At 38.0% G+C, this 26,106-nt stretch overlaps 1 protein-coding gene across 4 annotated transcripts in view; it reads right to left on the bottom strand.

Moving 5' to 3' along the window:
* Positions 1-26,106, bottom strand: part of HIVEP1 (HIVEP zinc finger 1) — a 147,359-nt gene that overhangs the window by 2,789 nt on the left and 118,464 nt on the right. For all 4 annotated transcript variants that reach the window (XM_053668207.1, XM_053668212.1, XM_053668208.1 and 1 more), the window contains 2 exons: positions 23,175-23,276; positions 556-1,067 (listed from right to left, as the gene is read on the bottom strand). In XM_053668207.1, the coding sequence (XP_053524182.1) occupies positions 556-1,067; positions 23,175-23,276 (614 nt within the window). The remainder of the gene's footprint in view (positions 1-555; positions 1,068-23,174; positions 23,277-26,106) is intronic.

The raw sequence follows: 26,106 nt of genomic DNA, 5'->3' as shown, positions 1-26,106 counted from the left end.
CTGAGGTAGTTTTTGGGCTGGAAGTTTTCCCAACCTGCCACTGCAATTTGACCATTCAAGCAAAGTGAACTTCTTGATGTGTTTTTTTGGGTCATATTAACTTTGCCATAGAAACTGGTAGCTGTTTTGCCAACAGAGACAAGTGCAAACTCTTTGGATAATGGAGCGCAAATCCATTGTTCAATCAATGCCAGTGGAAAAACAAGTTGGAGTAGTACTGGGATAAATATGTCCAAAATTCACATTCTCAATAGGGACATACATATTTATCATTTAAGATGTTAAAAGAAAGGAAATAATAATAAATGAGTATGTGTTAATAGATCCATTTGGTTCTTTCAAAGATTTACAATACAATATGTGAACTCTGGTTATAATACCTAATAAGAACCTGATGAAAATAAGTATCTTTTGCCCTTAAATAAAACAAACAAAAAAACCCAAAACCAATCTGAAACAAACTGACTTAGCCATAAATGAATAAATTAAGTGCATTATTTTCTTAAGCCATTAAGTTCCCCATACATAAACAAAAGAAAACAACAAACCATTTACCTGTGTTAAAGCAATAGCCTTTCCTGACACGGAAGTTCTCAGAGCTTCTTCTGAATCAGGGTAGTCTACAGACATTTGATGCCATGGAGACCTACGAGCAGTTTCGGGTGACCTAGAACAATCTACAGGAACAGCTAATTCATCTTCATCTTTTGCAGCATGTGGCACGGTCCTCACTGGGGGCTCTGCCTTCCTACTGTGGTCTGACTGCACTGTACTAAGTACAGTCATCTTGGTGGGCAATGCTCTAGGCAGAACGTCCATCGGGTCCGTGTGGATCCCAGAAAAGCAATCGGTAATCCTGAGGTCCTCGTCAGCACTCACAGGGTCCTGAAGGCTACTTCTAGAAGGAAGATGTTGTGGGCTGGCTGTAACGGAGGGAGCTGCTGACAGAACTGATTCCGCCTGGCTGTCTTCATCATCATCTTCGTTTTCAATATCATCCTCGTCTGGGCCATCAGATTCTTCCACATCATACCCAGACCGCTCAAAACTGAATCTTTGTCTATCATCTAATAAAAACAACCAAGAAGGTATGTTATAGAATGTTTTGCAACTGGACAAACACAATCTTTTAACTTTTTTTTCAAGTTTGGCAGTATTGCGAAGAGTGTAAAAGACAAGGACTCTACCCACGGACTCTAAAGCCTGCAATTTTAGTGGAGGAGAAAGATGTGGAGAAGAATGAGTCCCTCAGCCCAGCAGGAATCGGAGAAGTGAGGCACTAACAGAGAGCGGCATGGCCAGGTGGAGCTTTGCTGGGGATGCAGAACGTGGAATGAACTGCCAAAGAGCAGAGAGGTGGAGGGTTGGCACAAAAACATCGGAAACAAAGGCCTCAAACAGTATACTTGTGAAATCCCCCAAAGAATACTGAACTACATTAAAAAGTTTAACAGATTTCGATGAAATTATTTTCTTGAGCTCCTTTTTTATATCCACTTCTTTTTATTTACTTTTTATTGAATTAAAAAAAAACCTAACAGCATTTCATATTTATAAACCAAATAGTTTCCCTTAATACTTGAATAGTATTTTAAGACATATTTGCATTGTCCTCCAAGTAGTAATATTCTCTTATATTTAAGCCTCCTTCTACTTTTTTCTTTTCACTTAGGTGCTAAATTTTCCCATAATTTTTTTTTTTTTGCTGTGATGATTCAACCCACTCCTCACAAGAAGGGAACATTAACTAAAAGTTATTCCTATCAGCCTCATAATCTTGTGTGAGACGGTGTCTAATAAGGAACATTCAAGATGGTCCAGGGAAGTCTCGAAATGCTAATAAGCTCATAAACCTTACCTATTCGACATTTTGCAAAAGTAGAGGCTCTTTCCCTTAGAAAATAAAACTTTAAAAAGTTAAATTAGGAAAGAATACAAAACATCTACCACATTTCTTTCTCACTGAGCTGTAGTGAAGCAGATACCAGACTATGTCAGCTTAGCTGTGATACAGTCTGCATTTACATGTATGTTTTTGAAGAGAAAAAAAAATGTAAATAAAGAAACAGGTAATCTGTATATTTCCTGGCTTTCCCAAATGGTCTGTGTATTCATCTAACTTACCACTTCTTCTACATGACAAAGATAAACTCTTACAGAAAAGTTTCAGATGCATAACTACCAACATTGCAAATTGTTATTTCTAGGGTGGGACATGCTACAACTTTTATGTTGTTTATCTCAAGTATGTGTTACTTTTATAGTTAAAAATCTCCCAATTAAAATACACACATTTGGGTTCCTTTAATATGTGATTTCAAAAGCTTTTTGTTTTAAGGGTTCTACAGTTTTGTTGTAAAATAATAAAGAAATAATACTGATTAACTGAGTCCTATCAGGTGAATATACTAAAAACAGAATGGGTGATTTCTGGGTAAAAGTCCTGATTCCTTATCCTGTACTCTGATGTTTGAAATGCTCAAATTAGAAAGCCATTCCCAAGTTGTGTTGAACTTGCCACATTAGTGGCAGATCAGATACATTTTTAGAGTCACTTTTTCTTTTAAAGGGGAAAGTGGGAAATGAAAACAGAAAGCGGGTGACTGATAGAACAGGGAATCAAGAAAGGGCTGGTTTCATTAAGGACCAACCTGCTACAAAGTCTAATTAGGGAGGGCCTAACTTTAAATTTATGACTTTCCCCAAACCCACTACAGAGATCAGGTCCCAGGTAACCCAACAGCCCAAACTCTAAGCAGAGACAGTGTATGCAGGAAAAGTGAAGACACCGCTTACGTCATTGGGGTAGATGCGACAGGACACTGGGCAACACAAATCTGCTAAATAGTTGAAGGACTGGTCAGAGCGAAGTGTGGGCCGGCAAGACTGTGTATATCCTCTAATGTTAACCTCTCTTACAAGGCTCTGTGCTATGAACCCCACCCAAGCACTAAGAGAACAGAGCACTCAAGTGTCCACTGTGGTCCAGAGCTGGGAGAAGAGCGGCAGCAGCCATGTAGGAGGGGCAAGGAATTCCACTGGGTCCATCTCCTCTCTCTGCACTACAGAAGAAAAACTGTATCCTGTACTGGGAAAAGCAATACACATGGTTGTCCTTAGGACATAGATGGAAATTCGCTAGAGGAGGAAAGGAAATGAATATTAGAAAAAGTACAACTCTACTTCGTGAGGAGGAACAGATTACCAGGTGAGTCCACCACAACAGCTGGAGGAGGGGAGAACGAAGTGCCACAGCCCAGAAACATTTAGAAGACTGAGGCTGGATCAGAACAGCAATGGCGGCATACAATCTCTTCACCCCCCTGTTGCAAAGCTAAAGAGCTTTAAGCGACTGGTAACAAAATACTGCCAAAAGAGAGGCAGCAGAACAAGAATGTGTAGAGCGACCCTCTGTGAGGCACTACACAAAGGGAAGACCTAGAACTGGAACTGACCAAGCATTGGTCTTGTAATTCATCCTCTACCGCAAACACAAAGTATCTCTACAGGAATTGGAAGCTTCTGGTGTGCTAAGGGAACCATAGCAACAGGAAATCTCTCAAGACCAGTCCAACTCTAACTAGAAAAACTGCCACAGCACAGGCTTAGCAGGAGAGGCATGCCCACTGCCAGGCATAAAAACTGTTTACATTCGTCCGCACTACCTTGTATATGATGTCAAGCTTTCAACAAAGATTATAAGGGACACAGGTGAGAAAAAAAATACTCAGAAGAGACAAAGCAGTCAGAATCAGTCAATATAAAACATGTTACAACTGCTAGAGAGTTTAAAATAATTATAATTAATATGTTCAACATGCCAATGGGAAAGGTGGACAAGATACAATATGAAATGGGAATTTGAGATAAGAAATGGAAACTACAAAAAAGAATAAAATAAAATTTTACCAATGAAGAGCACAGTAACAAGAAAACTGTCAAACTCAGAATTCTATCCCCACTGAAAATAATTTTCCAAGATGGAAGAAAATACAGATTCTTTTAGAGAAACAAAAACAGGACTGATTCACTGCCAGCTGAGCTACTAGACTATAATGTTAAAGAAAGCTCTTTAGGCAGAAAAAATACGGTAGCAAATGGAAACGTGGATCCACAGAAAAAAAGTGAAGAGCATCAGAAATACAGTACGCCAAGATGGAGGCACAGGTGGAAACACTTTGCCGTCTTGCACAACCAAATCTAAAAACAACAAAGTTTTAGCAACAATAAATGCAGCCAAACCACAGAAAATTGAATAAACGGAGTCTAATAACAATGAGCCCTTCAGCCAAACTGGTAAGAGGGTCAGAGCCAGCGGAGCAGGTCAGGCAAAAAAGATCCCCGGACCCAGGCAGCCCAGGGTGAATCCCAGGTGTGGGGTAGCGATGGGCAGACCCAGTGAAGGCAAAAGGCACTGGCTGACCGTGGTCACACATTTGCGCACAGATAAACCAGCGAGGAGCAAGCAGTGAGACAGACGGGGCAGACCCAGCAGCGGGAAGGAGCACAGGGAACCGCCATTACTCCCTCTCTGACCCCACCCCCACATACAGTATCACAAACCAGCGACCTGGGTGGCCCCGCCCTGGTGAACACCCAAGGCACCTCTCCCCAAATGTAACAGGTGCGAACAGAGCAAAACATTATGGCTCAAGAAGAACTCAGAGCCCCAGAGCCTATAAATCTAAGTGAACAAGAAATTGCCAGCCTATCAGAGGCACAGTTCAAAACGCTGGTGATCAGGATGCTCACAGAACTGGTTGATTTGGATTGCAAATTAGATGAAAAAATGAAGGCTACACTAAGTGAAATGAAGGGAAATGCATAGGAAACCAATAGTGATGGAAAGGAAACTGGGACTCAAATCAAGGGAGTGGACCAGAAGGGAGAAAAAAATGACCAAACAGAAAACTATGAAGAAACAAGAATTCAAAAAAAATGAGGAGAGGCTAAGGAACCTCCAGGATATCTTTAAATGCTCCAACATCCGAATTATAGGGGTACCAGAAAGGGAAGAGGAACAGCCATGAGTGGAAACCTTATTTGAACAAATAATAAAGGAGAACTTCCCCATTCTGGCAAAGGAAATAGACTTCCAGAAAATCAAGGAAGTTCAGAGAGTCCCAAAGAAGTTGGACCCAAGAAGGAACACACCACGGCACGTCATAATTACATTAGCCAAGATTAAAATGAAGGAGAGAATCCTAGAAGCAGCAAGAGATAAGGGGATAGTCACCTAGAAAGGAGTTCCCATCAGACTGTCAGTGGATTTCTCAAAAGAGACCTTACAGGCAAGAAGGGGCTGGAAAGAGATATTCCAAGTCATGAAAACCAAAGACCTACAACCAAGATTGCTCTATCCAGCAAAGCTTTCATTTAGAATGGAAGGACAGATACAGTGCTTCTCAGATAAGATCAAATTCAAGGAGTTCATCATCACCAAGCCCTTATTATATGAAATGTTAAAGGGACTTACCTAAGAAAAAGAAGATAAAAAATATGAACAGTGAAAGGAGAGCAAACTCACAGTTATTAAGAACCACACCTAAAACAAAAGCAAACTAAGAGGACAGCTAGATCAGGAGCGGAACCATAGACATGAAGATCACATGGAGGGTTAGCAACAGGGGAGTGGGAGAAGGAGAAGGGGGGAGAAGGTACAGAAAATAAGTAGCACAGACGGTAGGTAGAAAATAGATAGGGGGAGGGTAAGAATAGTAGGGGAAATATAGAATCTAAAGAACTTGAGACACTTGCTCATGAACTAAAGGGGGGGAATGGTGGGGAAGGGGTGTGCAGGGTGGAGGGGAATGAAGGGGGAAACAGAACAACTGTAATGGCATAATCAATAAAATAAAAAAAACAGTACATCAAAAAAATTAAAAATTAAAAAAGTAGCACAGATGGTGGGGAGAAAACAGACAGGGGAAGGGCAAGAGTAGTGTGGGAAATGTAGAAGCTAAAGAACTTCTGACACATGGACATGAACTAAAGGGGGGAGTGAGGAGTGAAGGGATGTGCAGGGTGGAGGGGAATGAAAGGGGAGAAATGGGACAACTGTAATGCCATAATCGATAAAATATATTAATAAAATTTTCTTCAAAAAAAATGAAATAGAATAAATCAAGGCAAAATTATTTTGTAAAAATGTAAAATGCTTGCTCTAAAACCTAAATGAATTTTCATGGCAAAATAGTAACAATGCACTGTGTGTTTACAGCACATGTGCAAATGTAAAAGACAATACAACTATAGCACACAGGATAAAAAGGAATTGCAAATATACCCTTATAAAGTCTTCACATACATGTAAAACAATGTAACATTATGTGAAAGTACACAACTAAAACTTTTAAAAGGTATAAATAACAAGTCAATGTAGACGATAAAACAGAATAAAAATGCTCAATTAAGACATAAAAAGAAAACAACAGAAGAAACAAATAAAAAGTAGCCAACGAGATAAAATGGTAACTTCCAATCCAACTGCATGAACATTAAAAGGAATGGTCTAACACGGCGATTTCCAACCCGTGTGCTGAAAGAATTTTTAAAACATGCGACACCTGACTCTTTAGTCAGGGACACTGATCCCTCATTTTCCCTCGGATTGTCAAATAAAAAAAGTGACAACAGCCCAACAACATTCAATAGATTGAAAGTGAAGTATGGAGAAAGATCTTCAGTCCCTAAATCATTAACTAAAATGTAGTTGGGGGTGGGGGGGAGAGAAACCTATACTAATACCAGACAAAGTAGACTTCAGAGCAAGAAATATCATCACAGATCAATAGGGACATTATATAATTAATGGCAAAGGGGTTAACTCTATGAACATTTAACAGTTGCAAATGAGTACCAATTACTCACTTGCAAATGAGTAGTTCAAAGTAAATAAGACTAAAACTGAAAAAAAAAAAGTAATAAATACACCATCACAGGTGAAAACTTCAGCAATCTACTCTCAGTAATTGATGAAATAAGTATTTAGAAAACCAGTAAGAACATAGAAAACCTGGAAAACATGATCAACACTAACTCGCATTTAAAGAATGCCTCCCCCGCCCACAGCAGAATACACTCTCCTTATACATGAATGTGGAACATTCACCCATACCTTATCAGATTCTGAGCTACAAAACAAACCTCAACATATTTAAATGGATAGAAATCACATAGAGAATGCTTTTGGATGAGAACAGAATTAAGCTAGAAATTAATAATTAGAAGACATCTGAGAAATCCCCAAAGATTTCAGAATTAACTAACATATTTCTAAATAATTGTGGGTCAAAGAGAAAATCTCAAAGAAAAGTTAGAAATATTTTGAACTGGATGAAATGTAACAGTCAGAATTTGTGGCATGAAGCGAAATTTATTGTAATAAATGCTTTATTGGAAAATATGAAAAGCCTCAAGTAAATAATCTAAGTTATCGCCTTTAGAATTCAGAAAAAATAAGCCCAAAAGCACAAAGAGGGAAGGAAATAATAAAGACAAAAACAGAAATAATAAAACTGACAAAAGAAAAGTAGAGAAATTCAATTAAAACAAAAGCTGGACCTGGGGGGAATCAATAAAATTGATAAACCCTTGGTAATATGGGCCAAGAAAATATAAATTACCACCATTAGGCAAGAAAGAGAGGACATATCAATAAAGTTCCTACAAACATTAAAAGGAAAATAAGGAAATCTATGAAAAACTATGTTCTACCAATGAACTGAAATTCAAAATTAAAATGTAGTATTACTTATAATAAAACCAAAAGAATGAAATATTAGGTATACATTTTTTAAAGTGTAGGATCTGCATGCTGAAAATTACAAAACACTGGTTAAAGAAATCAAAGATGGGAAATGAACAAAGGGACATATTCATAGACTGGAAGTCTCAATATTAAGATAGCATTTCTCCCCACTTTGATCTATAGATACAATTTCATTAAAAAACCTCACAAGAATTTTGCACATATTCATACTCCAAGTCTAAAATTTCTATGAAAAAAAAAAGAAAAGAAACTAAAACAGCTGAAACAACTTGAAGAAGGAGCCAAGTTGAAGGACGCACACTAGAGACAGTCTGGTCCTAGAGGACGGTCAGACGGGGGCAGCAGATCAGAAGTCAGAGGCCAGAGGTGAAAACCCACACAAATGCAGTGAGATAAAATTCTGACAAAGACAACTCCATGAAGAAAGAATAATCCTTCCAGCAAATGGTACTCAAACCAATGGACATCCAAATACCAAAAACTGAACATTGATACATACTTTACATCTAATACTCAAATACTCAAAATAGAGTATAGACCTAAATGTACTATTTGTTTGTCCAAAAAGTCCATTTATTCTTTTCTATAAAATAGAAGACACGTTTCTGATTTTCACCAGTAACTTTATTGATTTGGATATTTGAGTACATCAGCTATCTGTCACATGGTATAAAGTAAATTTTTCTCAATTAATGTCTTGATTTGATTACTATCAACTTCTAACTGGTCTATCCAACCAGGGAGCACTGTCCAGTGAGAAATCTCCAGCAGGAAACTTTGCAAACCACTTTTGAAACATTTGATCAGTCATAGCACCTTCTCCATACACTGCACAATCTTTTTTTTTTTTTTTGCATTTCAGTTGTGTTTTTACCTTTCTTGAAGTAATAAAGCATAATATGCCAAAAATGGTGCATATTTTCTTCCATCTTCAGTATTAAAATGGCTACACAAAATTTCACCAATTTTGATGTTTTTTTAATGCACACTGATATGACAGCTGTCACAATACAAAATTGTTAAAATTGTTTCAAATGAAATTAAAGACAACTAAGCACTACTAGAACCATCTTACAGGAAAATCCAAATGAACTTTTTGGCCAACCCAATGTATAAAACTATATGACTTTTTAAAAGCTGTAGGAATCTGTGTGACCTTGGATTAGACAAAGATTTTTACATATGACACCAAAAGCACAATCAATTCAAGAAAAAAACTGATAAACTGAGCTTTTTTAATATTTAAAAAATTTGCTCTGAGGAAAACACTGCAAAAGACAACAATAAGACATGCAAATGACTGAAAAAACATCTGCAAATCACTTTTCTGACAAAGGGATTATATCTACAATATATGAAAAAAACTATCAAAATTGAACAGTAAGAAAGCAACCTACTTTAAAAGATGGCCAAAATTTCTGAGGAAAAAAACCCCACTTCTTGAAGAAGCCTCATGGAAGACAAACAACACATTAATAGATGCTCAGCATCATCATTCAGGAGACAAATGGAATTAAAACCACAATGAAATACCACTGCACACCTATCACAATATATTTTTAAATGTACTGGTAAGGTTGCACAACAATTAGAATCTCATACATTGCTGACGGGAATGTAAAAGATGTAGTCACTTTGGGAAACAGTTTCACAGCTTTCTTACAAAACTAAATGTGTACTAACCATACAACCCAGAGATTCCACTCCTAGTGTCCAGACCCAGAGAAACGGAAACTTACATTGCCAAAACCTGGAAACCACCCATATGTCTTTACACTTGGTCAGGGGATAGCAAATTATGGTACATCAATACAGTGGAATGCTACTCAGCAATAGAAAGAAATGAATTACTGATTCACACAACAACATGGATGAATCTTACATGCACTCTGCTAAGTTAAAGAGGCCAGACCCCCAAAGTTACTTATTGTATAACTCCTTTCATATGACACTCTGGAAAAGGCAAAATAATGGGGAGAACAAGAGACCAGTGATAGCTAGGGGATGTTAGGTGGGGGAGCCGTTTCTATAGAGGAGTTGGCATGGGAATTTGAGGGGGTGAAGGGAACTGTTTGCATGGAACTGTGTGAGTGAACATATAATTCTATGCATTTGTCAACAACTACAGAACTATACGCCATAAAGAGTATTTTATTGTATGTATGTTGTAGACCGCTCTGCCTGGTTCTAGGAATTGTAACTCTACCCCCTGTGACTAAGGATGAGAGAGTGATGAACCCTGGAATTCAAACCGCAGGAGACAAAGCTTGTCTCTGGTAGCAAATGCTGCCTCAGTTTCCTCCCTGCCCCCAAAGCATGGTCGGAAGTCCTTGACAGGTAAGACCCCTCAGAGGAGGGGCAACCTAGGCCAGACACGATCACTTGGGAGGCCTTCATGGAAGGACTGGGGGGTCATAGACAAAGAGGGAGCAATGAACTCTCGCCCCCTCCACCCCCCTCCGAGCGGCTTTGATAAAGCCCGAGTCCCCATGTTCTCTAGGAGACCACTTCCTGGCTCTAATCCCCTTAAGTCTGAATACCTGATGAGGAGGGGTGCAGTTGCTTGCCTTGCTAGAGTGTGTTCAGGGGAAAATCTGGCACCAAGAAGACTTCCTGAAAAACCTGTGAAATCTGCTCTGCTAAGAGTGCTTTCATTCATATGTTAAGGGTTCGATCAGGAAACTCTAAAACTCTGTTCCTGACAGACTCTGGCTCACACTAAGCCCTCAGACTTCTTTGAAATGTCATCTACTGTTTGATCCTTGCCACCCTGTATTCCTGTGTATTAGAACCCAACAAAAGGCCCTGGAGGAGGGGGCTTGAGGCCTTTTTCTCCTTGGAGAAACTGGCAGCTGCTGGCCTTTTTCCCCTGAGAAACTGGCCACTGCTCATGGCCTTTTTCCTCTGGGAATATGGCCTCCTCTCCTCCCCAAGCAGATCACATCATGTCTCAACCATGATTACTCTTATCTGTGGCACACGGGGGGGGGGGGGACTTGTGAGGAAAGTCACCCCCACATATGTAAACAAAAAAAAAACATAATCGATGAGGATGTGGGGGGAATCTAAAATGAAAAGCAAGCCGTGAAAGATGACTCTAACCGAAATACAAATGACCCATAACACCACACTGAAGGGATGGGAAGAAAGATCCTGACCTACATATGCTTAGCAAGGGGTTCTGACTAGATACTGTGAAGGCTGAAGACAAAAGTAGCTACACACAAACACTGTACTGTAATTACAGTGCATTCACAGGTGGGTTAGGATTTCTGAAACTAGTTTATAGAAATACTAGAGTTGAACAAGCATGTGAGCCCACTGTAGATGAGAATCACCTACAAGAAGAATCAGGCTTCTCCTTGTAGGTGAAAAGAAAAATGAGGAAATAGAGAAGGCTGCAATAAACACTGTGTTGCTGAATGGAACTGGGATGGTCAGTATGGACTCATGTTCTCATTTATTTAGAGCAGCTTTAAAAAAATGGGGCCACGTTGAAATAGATCAGGAACAGCCCTCGAAGAACTCTCAATGGACAATGAGAACATGAGCTACACAATCAATAAGGACAGTATTGGAGTGTAACCCATGATAAAATACACATGTTGAGTCCACACTGATATGAATGAATAAACAGATGGTGCACAAATGGAGAAACTGTACTTCACAGAAAATTCCAATGAATAATTTCGAACACCACAGCCACAGTCACCACAGGCAAGATCCATCAGTGAATAAACAGGATGTCTGCCTAGTCTCAAGTATCTCCCACGAGTATTTAATGTTTATAAGAGCAACACAAGTACATTTAGAGTAGAGTACTGGCAGACAACACCTTAGTCGAGCAATGAGGGTTAACATGACCAGTAATGTGCACTGACATAATGTAGCCCCTGATGTGTGCTAAAAACAAGCACATCATCCTATCACTCTTTCCTACTGAAGCACAACCGCAATCCAGTCATGAGCATGTATCAAAAAACCCAAACTGAAAAACATTCCACAAAATAACGACAGTCCTCACTAAAAGTGTCAAGGTCATAAAGGGCAAGAAAGACTGAGGGACACATTGGAGGAGCCTAAGGAACCAGGGCAACCAAGTGCAACATGGGATCCTGGAACGGCATCCTGGGACAGAAAAGATATGAGTGGAAAAATGAGTGGAACCTGGTAAGTTCTGTACTGTAGTTAGGAAGCTCAGTTGAGGTTAATTTCTTACTGTTGACAAATATTCAATGGTTATGTAAGAATGCTAACATAATGGGAAGCTGGGTGAAGGATGTAACAGGAATTTTCTATACTAGTTTTGCAAGTTTTCTGTAAGACTGAAATAACCTCTTTAAAAATACCATAAAAAACTATCTGTCAATGCACCGAGGTCTGTATTTTACTCTATTGACACCAACAGGCTGCGTCACTGAGATAAGCTTGCACAGCGCCCACTTCCCCTCTGCTCTTTTACTGAGACTACGTAGTCTCCTTCTGATAAGCAATTTTTCTTTCCTATTGTTTTACAGGAAACTTAATTCTTGAGACCAATTCCAACATTTCCATTGGTAAATTTAAAAGCACAGGAATTTTTCCCAAAGTATACCCTAACCAATCTACATGGTTAAAACTTTCACCATCTAAAACCGTGTACCTTGCATTTATTTTTGCATTTGTCATTCACTGGTATAATAAGGACTGCATGACTCTATTTCACCACCAGCCACCTAGACTCTGAGAGGACCTTAGACTGATGGCTAGAGTATATACAGACTGGCTTAGCAGTACATACAGACCCATACTATTTGATCATAACCAAAACATAATTAAGGACTTGACTTACTCTCAGGCAATAATTGTTTAAAAGTTAAAAACACAGTAAATTGTTTTAAAGTGTCAAGCCCACGGCTCAAATGTCAGTGCCAAGTCTCAAAACCAGCTCTGCCTGTCTCCTCAACCTGCACTAAACATTCCATGTTCAAATACCGTATTTTAAAATACAACTGTAGAATGAATTATAGTCAGTACGGTAGCTTATAAATATGCATGAGTTGGATGTTTACAGGTACAGACATTCAAAGTGTCATATAGTCATTTGGTTATGAATAGCAGAGCACATGAAATGCAGCTGCTGGACTCATGTGGCTCCCTGCCCCGTCCTGTAAACAATGTGAATGGACGCAGCCAGACTCATTTCTTCGTATGTTGTCCACAGCAGCTTTCACACCACAACAGCAAAGCGCAGTGGCTACGACAGAGGCTGCGTGGCCCCAAGGCTGACAGTATTTCCAGCCAGGTCCTTTACAGCAAAGTTGGCCAACATCTACATTCTATTTCATGTTTTAACTTAGCAACCACCCTGTCACAGAGTTGAGATCAAACTTACACAAAGAAGTTAAGAAACTTATATAAGACTAGGAGGCATCAAAGTTAGAATTTAGAACCAAGGTTTTTATAAATTTAGGAGTCCTGTCATTAATCCAATAAGATATACAGACTTTCCCCCGTTACGTTACAGCTGTTCTTCCCTTGGCTTGTACAACAGACTGTAATGCTCCAAGAGGACAAAGCTGGGGCTCGCCCTGTGTACCCCCAGGCACAAGGAACCCAGTATACCTGCCTCAGAGATTCATTAATAAATGGCCTTAAAAGTTCTATTTAATTTACAACCCCCCCTAGACACATTCCCCATTCACAATAAATAAATTCTTCCAATACTCAATAAAATTTTATGTAAGTGGAGAATTCCTTAATGTTTGTGAATTTAAATTTGTGAGGGGGGGAAAAAGAGGAACACAATGCAGCAATCCTGTTTTTCAAAAGTAAATGTTTTGATAAACTCAGGCAGAACAACTTTCCAAAGAGTACAGCAAAAGTATCTTTTTAAGAATCAGCTGGATGAATTGCTCCTCACCCCGCCCTCCTGCAGCTGCCAAACAGTGACACCTGCTGGAAAAGCCAGCTCCACAGAGACTGCACCAGAGAAAGGCTCCATGACAGGTCAGCGACCCAACATTCTTTTGTTGTAGTCTGTTTTTGTTTTTGTCATGTCTAGAAATGTTACTTTGAAATTCAGACAAAACAAAAACAACCTGAGGACAATAATTTTTTAAAGCATGCAACTGCTACAGTAATGCTTTTTAAAGAATAATGGAATAGAGTTTAATGTTTGTTCACTTTGGGAAGTAAACCACAAGGCTATATCATATATGTGCCATTCATTAGTGATATTAATACTTTAACTCCTAAGGCCTGTTATTGTTTCATAATGTGAATGGGAATTTTTCTTGAAAGGTAGTTCTCTCAGTTTGGCAACTGAGAGCCCATATTAACATTCCTAGTATTGAAGTCCAGCATTCTGTTGACAAAAACACTCTTTGAATCAAGGTATGAAAAGCAAACAGCCAGAAGCATGATTATTGACACAAAAAAATGAAAAAGTAGAAATATTTGCTAATTTACCAAGAAACAGGAAGAGTTCCCGAGACTACATAATCGTGCATGGCAAGAACACAGAGCATGTGCAGCTGGGCTGCAAGAGTTTCATAAGCACATACTATAATTACAGCCTGAGTTGCTGGTTTTAAACTAAATGGAAACTTCTTTCAAATGCCAAATGTACAAACTTTAATGGCTGGTTTAGAAAAATGTATAATTCCCTCCACTTAATTCAAAATAAACATTTCCCAACATTTCCAAATTTAAACCATTTGAAAACTAGAACAAAAACTCATCTGCTCAAGGAACAAATAATAGCCATACAGGCTGCTGTTGCTAAGGGTAATGAACAATTAAAAAGGTCAAGGGTCTTCTGGGTCTTTGGTCCTTTGTCACACCATTTGCACACTGAGCTTTAATAAGCAGTCTGTATCAGCCAGGGAACCTGAACATTATGCTGATGAATGACATTCTGGATATTGTGTGGTTGGCACAGTGGAGAATGAGTTTAGGATGTTTAGAAAATGAAGATTGAAGATAATGCCAGGAAAAGTGGTACTGAAGTTAAATAAAAATAAATCTGGAGAAAATCTCTGGCGAAAATAAAATAAGGCAGACATAAAGTTATAACTAAAAACAAATACAGCATAAAAAGACAGACTTTGCCCACAAAGCCATAAGCCTACCAAGACATTACCAAATGGCAATGGTATTCACAAAATAAACATCATGATGGAATACTTTGTAGCACTGCTCTCTGGCCTATTGTGAGCATTTAACAAATTTTGTTGAATAGATTAAAGCTCAGAGATAAAATTTCTCGGTGATGATTATGTGTGTGCCATAGAAAAGATCCATTAAATGACTGAGTCCCAAAATTTGTCCTATAAACCTTGAAACACTGTCCTTAGATTTCTGGGTGCTGTGGACTAGATTAAGAACCCTGTCTCCCAAACAATACCTTAGTGGTTATTTTTTCTTTGAAAAGAATTATCCCATCTCCCAGATGTCTGAGATAACCAAGACCTGAGTAATGTTCCAAGTTCTTGTATGTCCTGTTAGTTGGCTAAGTATGTGTGACTCATAGAAGTGTGGCGAATCTAACAGTTCTTTTTAGGACACTGTAGAACTCTACCACTGCAATTACTCTCACATTTTTAAATATGAAATGTGAAGTGTGGCTATCAAAACTACTTAGGTACTTTATTCAGTATGTACTGAAGACAAAGTCACAAATTTTCATATTAAGACTTGATGTTTTACAGTACTGGTTTCCTGAAAGACAAGTGGCTCCTAAATTTGGCTTATTCTTCTTTAAACACCGTACCATTTATTTGGAATCTGTAATCTACTAGCATAATTAAAGGGTAAATTTCAACTGTTTACAGAAACCTTGGTGATAAAAAATACTCCTTTGATAGTTTTTTCTCGGTTACTTCAGATGCCCCCCTTTCATATAGCTGGACCACATATGCCTTACTCTGTGCAGCTGTGGCGGCCTGATGGAAGGCACCTGAAAAGCCACTGTAATCACCACCTCTGGAATGCGAGCTAGCAAACTGCGACCACTGCCGTGGCACCTTAGCATTTTCCTGAACTTCTATTGTAGTCATGCAACAAATGGAATCCTAGTTATTTTCTTGGAGTATACCAGGAGGCAGGCTTAACATCGGATTTGTGAGGTTAAGAATACGAGAAATGACATTATGACCCCAGGATGCCACAAAAGCATTTGGTAAGCATAACAGCTAAGCCATGTGTCAGAAGGCACGACATCGCACAATTTTCATTTTCATTTATTGGGCTAAGAAAATGGAGATGACACTGCCAGGCAGGCATTTCAATATGGACAAAGGATCTCACGGGGCAGCTGAAGTCTCAAGAGTAACCTGACCGTCAAGGGGGTGAGCTCACGCGGTGTGACCAGGGAGGCAGGGAACCTGCACTGGACGAGGAGGAGCAGGGAAGAGACCTCGGCACATGACGTCACCTGCCGCAGACCAGCCTCTGTACCCCAGAACTCTGTTCTACTAGTGGATATACACTTCGAAACTCAAAACTGTAGCGCTTGAGAATACTTATTCTCCCTTCTAATTTTTTTAAGTCAAGCCACTTTACTACTTGTATCTAATAATTTGTGTTTTTTCTTGGAAAACGACATTGATAGTAAAATCAAACACATCTTAACATGTTGCTAATCCTAACATCTTTATGTAGTTGATAAAGGCAATGTTTTAAAACATAGAAATATTAAAGTAGAAACAAATCGAGTCTTTATCTTTTATGATAGTTTATTCTATGAAGAAAATTCTATACCAGAGTGATGCTGGACCAGAGCAGACATTAATTCCAAGGAAAATAATGCCGCTAATTTAATTAATGAAGAGTGAAATTTCTAAATTAGTCATCACACATTTATACATATAAACACAAGCTGGATGCCATGAGGGAAAAGTCAGACCAGACTTTCTGCCCAAACGTGTAAACTCCATCTGGTGGAGAAAGAGGGATGTACTTTGCTTGCAAAAACACCCTTCCAGAAAAAGATTTTTTCTCTGTGGTATTATTTATTATTGTTGTTGCTGAATGAAACTTAATGAAATCATGCTTCTTTTAGCTATTACTGTCTAAAGTCCCACTACAAAATAAAACAGAAGGAGGAGAAAAAACAAAAAATGGCAGTAATAAAAATTCCAGGGTCAAATATTATCATTTGTTTCCTTGTTTCAAGAACATTAGAGAGAATAACCTGGATTAAATGTCAGAAACATATGGGCCTAAAAAAGGCAATGGCTTTAAATGATACAAAAAAATCAGACTTTCTTAGTAAAAGGAACACTGTATATTATTGAATGTTTACAAGATTACAAATATTAGAAAATCATATCTATGAGAAAATGGTTTTCAAGTGTCCAAACATCAAAAAGGTATAAACTGCCACAGCAGAGACATTATATCTAAGGATAAGTGAGTGCAGTTGACTGCTTCCCATGCTAAAACCCTCACAGAGGATGACCTGTTCACCAACCACCATCCCAGGGTGCGCCCTCTCCAATGTTCTCCTCCGGTACCCTTTACCCTTGAACACTCTATTCCTCTTGTCGAATCTTTGGACTTCTGCTCACACAACTCCCTCAGTCCAGAACGCCTGCCTTCCCTTACCCTATCCTGTCACTGATACGTTTTGAAATAAAGTAATGTATGAATGAGTGACTTCCTTCCCTTTCTTCTGGAATATACCTAGTGATCCTTCTGCAACCAACTGGGCCATCACTGCTTCTTCCCTGAACCCAGCCTTTGGAAGTGAACCCTGCCAAGTTCGGGCACACTCCAACCTCACAGCTGGGGCAAGGAGCTCCTAGGGGCAGAGACTGCATCTACTGAACAGTGCTGAAGTGCTAAATGGATAAAGGAAGGAATCAAAAAGGGAATAAACTCTTCTTCTCTGGAACTTCTGAAAAAACAAACAGGTTTTTATCAATCTGGAGTGGTCATTACTAAAGATGCGAAAATGGAATAGTCAGATAAATTATCTTCTAGTTTCCTGAGTCATTGATCAAAAATGAGAAATTACCAAACAAATGCCTTCGCCACTTCAATAATACCTATAATGGCCTTGACTATGTTATGTAAACACTGTAATTTAAGGCATTAAATATTACATTATAGCTACCAACTGATTTTAGTAAAGGAAGTTAATGGGTAACTAATATATCAAATTCTAAAAATAATCTTGAATTATTTCCTGCCAGGTTATAGGTCATTTGTTCCCAGTCATCCATTCAATCATTTACTAATTATATCTACTACTTGTGAAGTGCAATCCTAAGGAGCTGGAGACAGAGCAGTAAACACAGTGACACCTCTGTCCTCACCTCTGGGGGCACTTGCTGCTTTAAGAAAATATAAAGCAAAAGAGGGGCCTAAGCAACGCTGGCAGCAGCTGTAAGAGACTGAGGTGCTTTTTTTGTTTTGAATAAGTTCAGAAGTCCTCACTGTGGAGATATCTGAAGGACATGCCGAGATAAGTCCTGCAGCATCCAGCAGAGGGCATTCCAAAGACAGGAAATGAGTGCAAAGGCCAGATGGGGGGCCTGCTGGGTGTGTGTTCAGTGTGGTTGCAGCTGGGTGAGCACGGGAGGCAGGAGTAGAAGGGTTTCAGAGAGATGGTAACGAGGAAGGGTAAGTGGGCTGGAGAGCCCAGAAAGTATATAGTAGATCAGTGATCTGAAGGAGACAGGAAACCGCTGGAGGGCTTTAAACAAAGGAATGCCATGATTTTTTAAAGAAAATCGCTGTGGCTGCTGTGTTGAAACAGTCTGTAAAGGGGGAGAGGTTGAACCACAGAAATCTCTCAGGGGCCACCACAAGCGATTCTGCAGAGATGATGGCATGGTGGCTTTGACCAGGGTCGAATGGCAAAGGTAGTTAAAAGTGGCTGAATTGTGAATCCATTTCAAAGGAAGAGCAGAAAGGTAATCTAGTGGATTAGAGGCAAAATAAGGGCATCAAGAATGACTTCAAAAATTTTGGTCTAGCAGCGGGAAGGATAGGGGAGGGCTATAAGAAAAGTGTGCTTCTTAAAGGTAAGAAGTAAATCAGAAGTTGGGCCACATCGAACTTCAAATACCTATTAGAAAAGTGGAGATGGTGTATAGGCAGATGGACATGTAAAGTTGGAGTGAATATGGGAATTACCAGGAATATAGATGGCATTTAAAGTCAAAAGACTGGGTGAGATTTCCTAGAGAGTGAGTACAGACAGAAAGGAGACTGCAGACCACAGCCATTTACAGGCTGGGGAGATGAAGTCAGCAAAGGGGACTGATGAAGAATTGCCGGCATATTCTGGGCTAGCACTAGACTAGAAAACTGAGTACCCCCCAGACACACAGTGCCATATTCCCGTCTTAAGGTCTCTCCCCTCCAACACTTGGACATCTGATGAATTGCAAAGCAAAACCCCATCTTTAACGATCATCAGTTTACTGGAATGAAACTTTTTAAAGCATAAGACTCGACATCACGATGGTAATCAAGAAAACGCACACAAAGACAGCAAACTATCAATTGATGAAATTGGCCAAAAGTTTAAATTCTTGCAATATTAGATATAGTTTAGGATATGCAGAAATGAAATGTCTCTCCTGGAGAACAATTTAAAATTATAAAGCAAAATTAATGTTCTAGGTGTCTACGCACAAGGTGATAAAGTTTATGTAAATTTAAAAACAAACATACACAAAACTATATACTAACCATGTATATGTATCTACACACACATTACAGGGATTGAAAGGAAAAACCTTAACTGCAGTGTTTGCCCCTGTAGGGGAGCCACTGGAAATGATGGGTAAGGAAAACTGCACCTAATGTGTAATTACTTAGCTTGTTTTTTTCAAACAAACATTGAATTTATGAAATAGATTTTGAGGCAAATGTGAGAAAATATTTACAGGGTAGGGCAAAAGTAGGTCTACCATTGTTTGTATGGAAAATAATACAAATGAAATGAATAGTAATGTGAGCATCAACTCTCTGCTTTACACACTCACAACCATAAAGCTACTTTTGCCCACACTGTACAACCAATTCTGGTGTGAAGATGTGCGTGCATGTAACAAAACTCTGTAACTTTTTGTGTTTAAAAAAACTAAAATTATTTTTAAAAGCACAAAAGGAACATAAGACAATCTGTTTAAAACAGCAAATGCTTACTACATTTATAACTTATCCCAAGTCTATACTAAAGCAAAAGTAGGATATATTTTGTTGGCATATTAATAAATTACTAGACCCCTAGCATTACACAGCACTCGGCAAAATCCACTTACGTGCTATAATTTACTATTTTATAAAAACTGTGAAAAAACTTTGAGTATACTACCTATAAATACAGTAATTAAAAAATCAAACTGTGAGAAAAACATGTAAAACTATCTAGTTTTATCAGAAGATCTAATCTGAAGAGAAAATTAGGCTGTATATTCGAGTTATAATCGAAAGACATACATCAGATGCTTTTGGAATGAGATGAGAAACACAAACATGAATGGAAAGAAATGTAAGTGCATCAGTAAGCCAACCAATCTAAACAATAAATGATAATTAATGGAAACCATACTTAATTCTCTTATGCAAATTTGGGATATAAGTACTGCCTTCCTTAACAAGTTAGTGCATTCTACAGATACTTTAATTTTTATAGGATTCCTCTTCTTGAAGAAATAAAATATGTAAGAATATGTATTATTATAATAATACCTCACATTTCCGTATGTTTCAGATATCAGTATTTCATATTGCAACCTCTTCTTTATGCCTTTCTAGCCCATGGGTAATAAATACACTTGCTAAAACTGTTACTCTAGCTTTTTCCTAGCTTTTTTCCTAGCTTTTTACTTCTACTTGCTCAACATAAAAAGACATGGACACAGAATTTAACAAAGACACTGACAAAAAATTAAATTCCTAACAATTAAAAAATTAGTTTATATATGTGAAATGTAAAAAAAAAAAACAAAACCCAAAAAACCAAACCCATAGAAAGGGAGATCAGATTAGTGGTTACCCAAGGTGGGGGGTGAGAAAGAAGGAATTGAAGAAAGGTGGTCAAAAGGTACAAAGTTCCAATTACAAAGTAAGTACCAGGGATGTAATGTATAGCACACTGACAATAGTTAATAGGGCTATATGGTGTAAGAGGGGGGACCCCCCAAGACCAGAATTATCTTTTGGAGGGCAGGCTTCCTCTGCTAGGTGAGTGTTCTAGGGACCCATCTGAATCAGTTCACCAGCTGGCGCTGTATGAGAGCTGCATTCAGCTTCAGTGAGTATTTTTTTAAGACTCTTGCAACAGGTTTGCGCATTTCATGATGGGTGATTTAGGAGCACACCTGCCCGCACAGCTCTGAGTGTCCAGCAGTTTTGACCAAAAACAGAATGACTCTCATACCCGACCCTCCCTATTCACCTGGTCTTGCCCTGGATGACATTGTTTTTGTTTCCCTGGATGAAAAAAGTCTTCAAAGGAAAATATTTTGCTAATGTGGAAGAGGTGAAACAAAAAATGGCAGAAGCAGCACATTAAACACATCAAAATCAACACATTCAAAACCTGTTTTGAGCAGTGGAAAAAACGTCCTGATAGATGTGCTGCATCAAATGAGAGTATTCTGAAGGTGACCAGCGTTTATACATGTAAGAATAAATATAAATTTTTTATAAGTAAATTCTGGGTTTTTGGGGTGGTCCCTCTCATACACAAAAGTTAAGAGCGTTCTCATCATAAGGGAAATATGTTTTTCATTTTTCCTTCTCTTTTATTGTATCTATATGAGACAATGAATGCTAACTAAACTTACTCTGGTGATTATTTCACAATATACATATAATTCATACCACTGTGCTATACACCTTAATCTTATATAGTGATGTATGTCAGTTATATTTCAATAGAACTGAAAAGTATTGGCTTTTATTAATATGACCCTAGGACAAAAAGCTACACATTAATGGGGTATGTATTTTTAAATCCTAATTCTGTCATCTTCAGTATGTATCAAAACATCAATTTGTATGCAAACCATTAAAAAGCGGCTTATTTCCTAAATTTGTTGTGGTTATTTTTTTTCTATTCAGAATCTGTCAGTTCCCCGAAAGGGTTGAAGGCATCCTGTCCTGTGCTTACAGTAATAAACCACCTCAGCTGCACCACTAAAGTTGTGAGTCACTTTCCTAGCATGTTTAGAAAGTCAGGCTGATTAATTTAGTGTTACTGGTTGTCAGGAAGAATTAGATGTATTTGGTTTTTTAACCTATATTTTCAATGTTGTTTTGACCTGTTTGTCTTTGGAAATTTTCTGTACATCAAACTAATGCATATTAAACAAAACAAGCAAGGAGGTAAATGTTTAGGGCTTTTTAAAAAAAGCAGTAGGACAATTTATTTCTTCAACTTTTTTGTTGACAAGTCTTAGGTTTTAAAGAGAGTTTTAAAAAAAGATAACTCTATTTTCCTTAACAGGTTTATGTTTCCCTAACAAGTTTACATTTCCTTAACGGGTTTAAACTGATTGAAAATAAATACTTTTATTTGTTAACACTGTTAAGAAAACAACTGGTTAACTTTTTCAAAATAACAAACATTTTGGGGAGCAAGCAAATGCTTTATCCCACAAATATTTCCGGAGTAGCTGCTAGGTTCAAGGCACTCTAATACAGGCTGTGGGTGAAGCAAGCATTACTCAGTCACCAGTTCTGCTCATGACCTGCTCAAGACGTTCAGTGGGGAGGTGAGATAAGCATGTAAACCATCACAAAATAAGGCAGAAAGGGATTCAATAATTTCGTTTGGAAAACTAAAATACTATAGCAGTTCAGAGGAAGGAAAAACTGTTTCCTGCAAGTAGTGTGGGAAGGGAAAATCAGAGAAGGCTTCATGACAGCAGTGGATATGAGTCGATTTTGCAGGAAAGTAAGACTTCGACCAATGCAGACTGGGAGCCAGGTTTGCATGGGGACTGAGGGTGGGAGTTTCAGGGAGGGCTACATAAGTAGAAAGCTGGATCAATGTCATGTAAGCAGGAAATTCAAGCATTAGGAGAGGTAAAAGAAAATGATAAATAAAAGTCAAGAAGTAGGTTAGGAACCAGAGATTACAAAGGACTCTGAGGCTGTAAGGCCAAGTGGCTCACACTTTATCTGGTAGGCAAACAGAAACCAACGAAGACTTGGAGCAGAGGGGCAGCATGATCGGACACGTGCTTCAGGAAGATCATTCTGACATCAGCAGGACAGATGGATAGGAAGGAAGACAAATTAGAGATGAGCGAACTGAGGAGTCCACAGCATAGTATAATCAAGAGGTAATGAAAATAGAAACTAAGCAGTATCAGTGGAAAGAAAAGAAGAATATGGATGCAAAAAATAGTACATTGTAAACAGCATTTATGGAAAATATGGAATAAAGCCTTACCTGATTCTTCTGTATCTTGTTCATCTATTAAACCTACTGAGACGCCTAAATCCACACATTTCTTGCTATGTGTCTTGGACTTCATGTGTTTTGTCAGATTTCCTTAAGGGAAAAGAATGTTTACTAAGCTTACATAGTATTATTTTGCTATCGCATTTGTCAACACTGGCAAATTCCAATCCTATTTCAAGTGAAAGTACAGGTTGTAGTCAAACAATCCTAATGACTAAAATTTGGACAAAAGAAAATACTGGTATCTATATCTTGCAGAAACCTTGTTATTTATTAGTTAATAGTTTCTCTTTTTCAAATCTGACTCCTCTACTTTGGGTCAGTTTTCTAATTGCTTCTTCCTGGGACATTAGTGGTTTCATACCACTGATTCTGGACCAGGTTTTGTTTTGTTTTGTTCTTTACATGGCATAGGTACAGGGTTTCAAGTTTTAGCAGGTGGCTTTCCCCCTAAATTCTCAGGACAGGAGAGCCAGGCTTATTTCAGAGGCCTTGACTCCATTTCAGCATTAGCATTAACACCCCAAGTATTTCTGCGTATTATCTAGATGGCTTTGATGTCCCTATAGGCTTTTTTAAAAGTATCTGTTCATCAAGCTATCTTCGAGTTTCTTCTTTTATTTTGGTACCTAGGAATTAGCCTTTTAAATTTCAAGCCTGACTACTAAACACTGTATTTAGTTATTGTTACATTATAAATGGTAATTCTGTGTGTTTGGAACATAAGAACAGATTTCCTGCATTACTTTCACTTCACATTGTCTAGAAGTCTCACAGTAGTATCTCTAAAGGCGTGCTTCCTCTGGCAGCTGGTGGATGGACCCGACTCGTACTACCGGGTAAGTGGGAACCACTGGGCATGCCTGTCCCAGGTGATTGTCAATGCAGGGCAAGAGCTTGGATTCTTCTGGGGCTTTCAAGCAGAATGCCACACACACACAAAACTGACAACATGAGAAACCGTATACTATGAGAAAAAAAAGTCTAAATACTGAGTTTGGTGAGCAGGGCAAAAGACTTATTTGAGAATAAGTCTTTAAAAGAGCTAAAAATGCCTGAATTATTGGCCTAGATGATGGGCTTATGGTTGTGGAAGGGCCTGCAAAGTTGCTGTATTTATAGAGCCTCAATTCCACTAAATAGGTACCAAGTCCATGGACCTGGTTGCATTTGTTCAAACCAATTCTTGCACTAGATAGTACGCACAGCATCCCATAACTTAGTGCTTCAGGGGTTCAAATGTAAGAAGGCAACCAGGACAAAAAATGCCTAGGTTTCATCAAACCTGACCACTATGACTCTAGAGATAACACTTGGCTTAAATAGCTTGGCCATGTCTGACAATTACTTACAGTATACTTCAAAAAAAAAACATAATAAAACACAAAGCAAACATGGCAAAATAATAATAATTTTAAAATGATGGGTGTACCAATGTTTATTATACAAATCTCTACTTTTCTGTGTGCTTTAGTTTTTACATTTTAAAGTAACAACAAATAGTTTGGCCATGTTAATTGGCTGAAATTTCCATTTATAAGTCAGAACACTTTCTAGTCTAATAACAGTATTACCTAAATACAAGATACATTAATAATTTTCTTTCAAAATGCTTTTGTTCCCAAAATAGATAGCCACAGAACGCTATTTTCCTTTCAAAAAAGTTACTGTATAATTGCAACTAGGCATATTTGGGAATATAAGTTTTTCAATAAGCAAATTTTCTCATAACCTGAGCTATTACTATTAACCAACCTCTTAAATAATTTAAAATATACAATTTGCATTTAGATATGCATATTAAAATGCAAATATCCCCTAGCATTGCTATAAACTTTGTACATTCATTTAATAGATAAAATTTTCAACAGATTTAATAAACCTTAATCTAAATCCTCTGGAAAAGCAAGAGGGATTTTGTTTCTGTGTTCCTATAGCTACAAATAGATTCTATCTAGCTTTCTATGATATAAACGGCACTAAATGCTACAGAGATGCAAGCTCACTGTGTATTTCCTGTTGACTGACCTTTAAAGCAGAAGAGTGAAAACAATTATTTTGAAAATGTACTCATAAAATAAACTAAGAGAACAAATGCTGAAGTACAGATTTATAAGCATTACCACAAGAAGCATCAATTTCTAGCACTACAGCTCATTCCCTTGATAGTATTTTGCTATCCTTGTGTGTGTGTGTACAAGTATGTGTACATATATTACATACATATATCATGCCATTATATCACTCCTACTTTCACTTAATATAAGCAGACACATTCAATAAGAAGTAGAGTTGAATTGGTTAGGAAAACAAAGTAAATGAGAGTAGGGCTTAAAATCTACAGCCAACTATAAAACAAGTCTGTATTATTCCTATATAAAGGTATTCCTATATTATTCCAAGTAAACCTTTAAAAGGTACTATGGAATCTCTTTTTATAAAAGAGATACTTATTTTTTTGTATATATATGAAAGGTAGACTGCTACAAGGGAAGACCATAAAAAAGAGAACTGTCATGTCAAAATTAGGGAAATACTGAATTTCTAGTATTTTCTTTACCAGTCACCTTAGCTAGGGTAGCTTTCTTCAAATCATTCTGATCACATAATTCCTATGAATTATCTGACAAAACAGAAAGTTTAATGTAAATTCAGATAGGAGGCATATTAGAGACACGAAAGACCGGAAAACTGCTAACACACAATGATCACTTTGCAGGGGGCCTCATGCTCCGTCCACTAGTTAATAAACACCTAAGATTTTAAACAAAGTTGTTTTGAGTTATTTCACTAATACTTGGTGATTGTTATTTGACAAAAAATTTCTGTAGTCTCATTTGGTTTCCCACATCTAAGTTTTCTTCCTTTCTTGCCCCTTATTTTATGAACATATATATATTTTTAATATCCTGATTCCTTT

This window comes from Artibeus jamaicensis, unplaced genomic scaffold (assembly GCF_021234435.1).
Source record: "Artibeus jamaicensis isolate MK-2021 breed Jamaican fruit bat unplaced genomic scaffold, CSHL_Jam_final contig_482, whole genome shotgun sequence".
Taxonomy (NCBI): domain Eukaryota; kingdom Metazoa; phylum Chordata; class Mammalia; order Chiroptera; family Phyllostomidae; genus Artibeus; species Artibeus jamaicensis.
The sequence above is the reverse complement of the archived record's forward strand: the minus strand, read 5'-3'. Positions and strand labels throughout refer to the sequence as shown.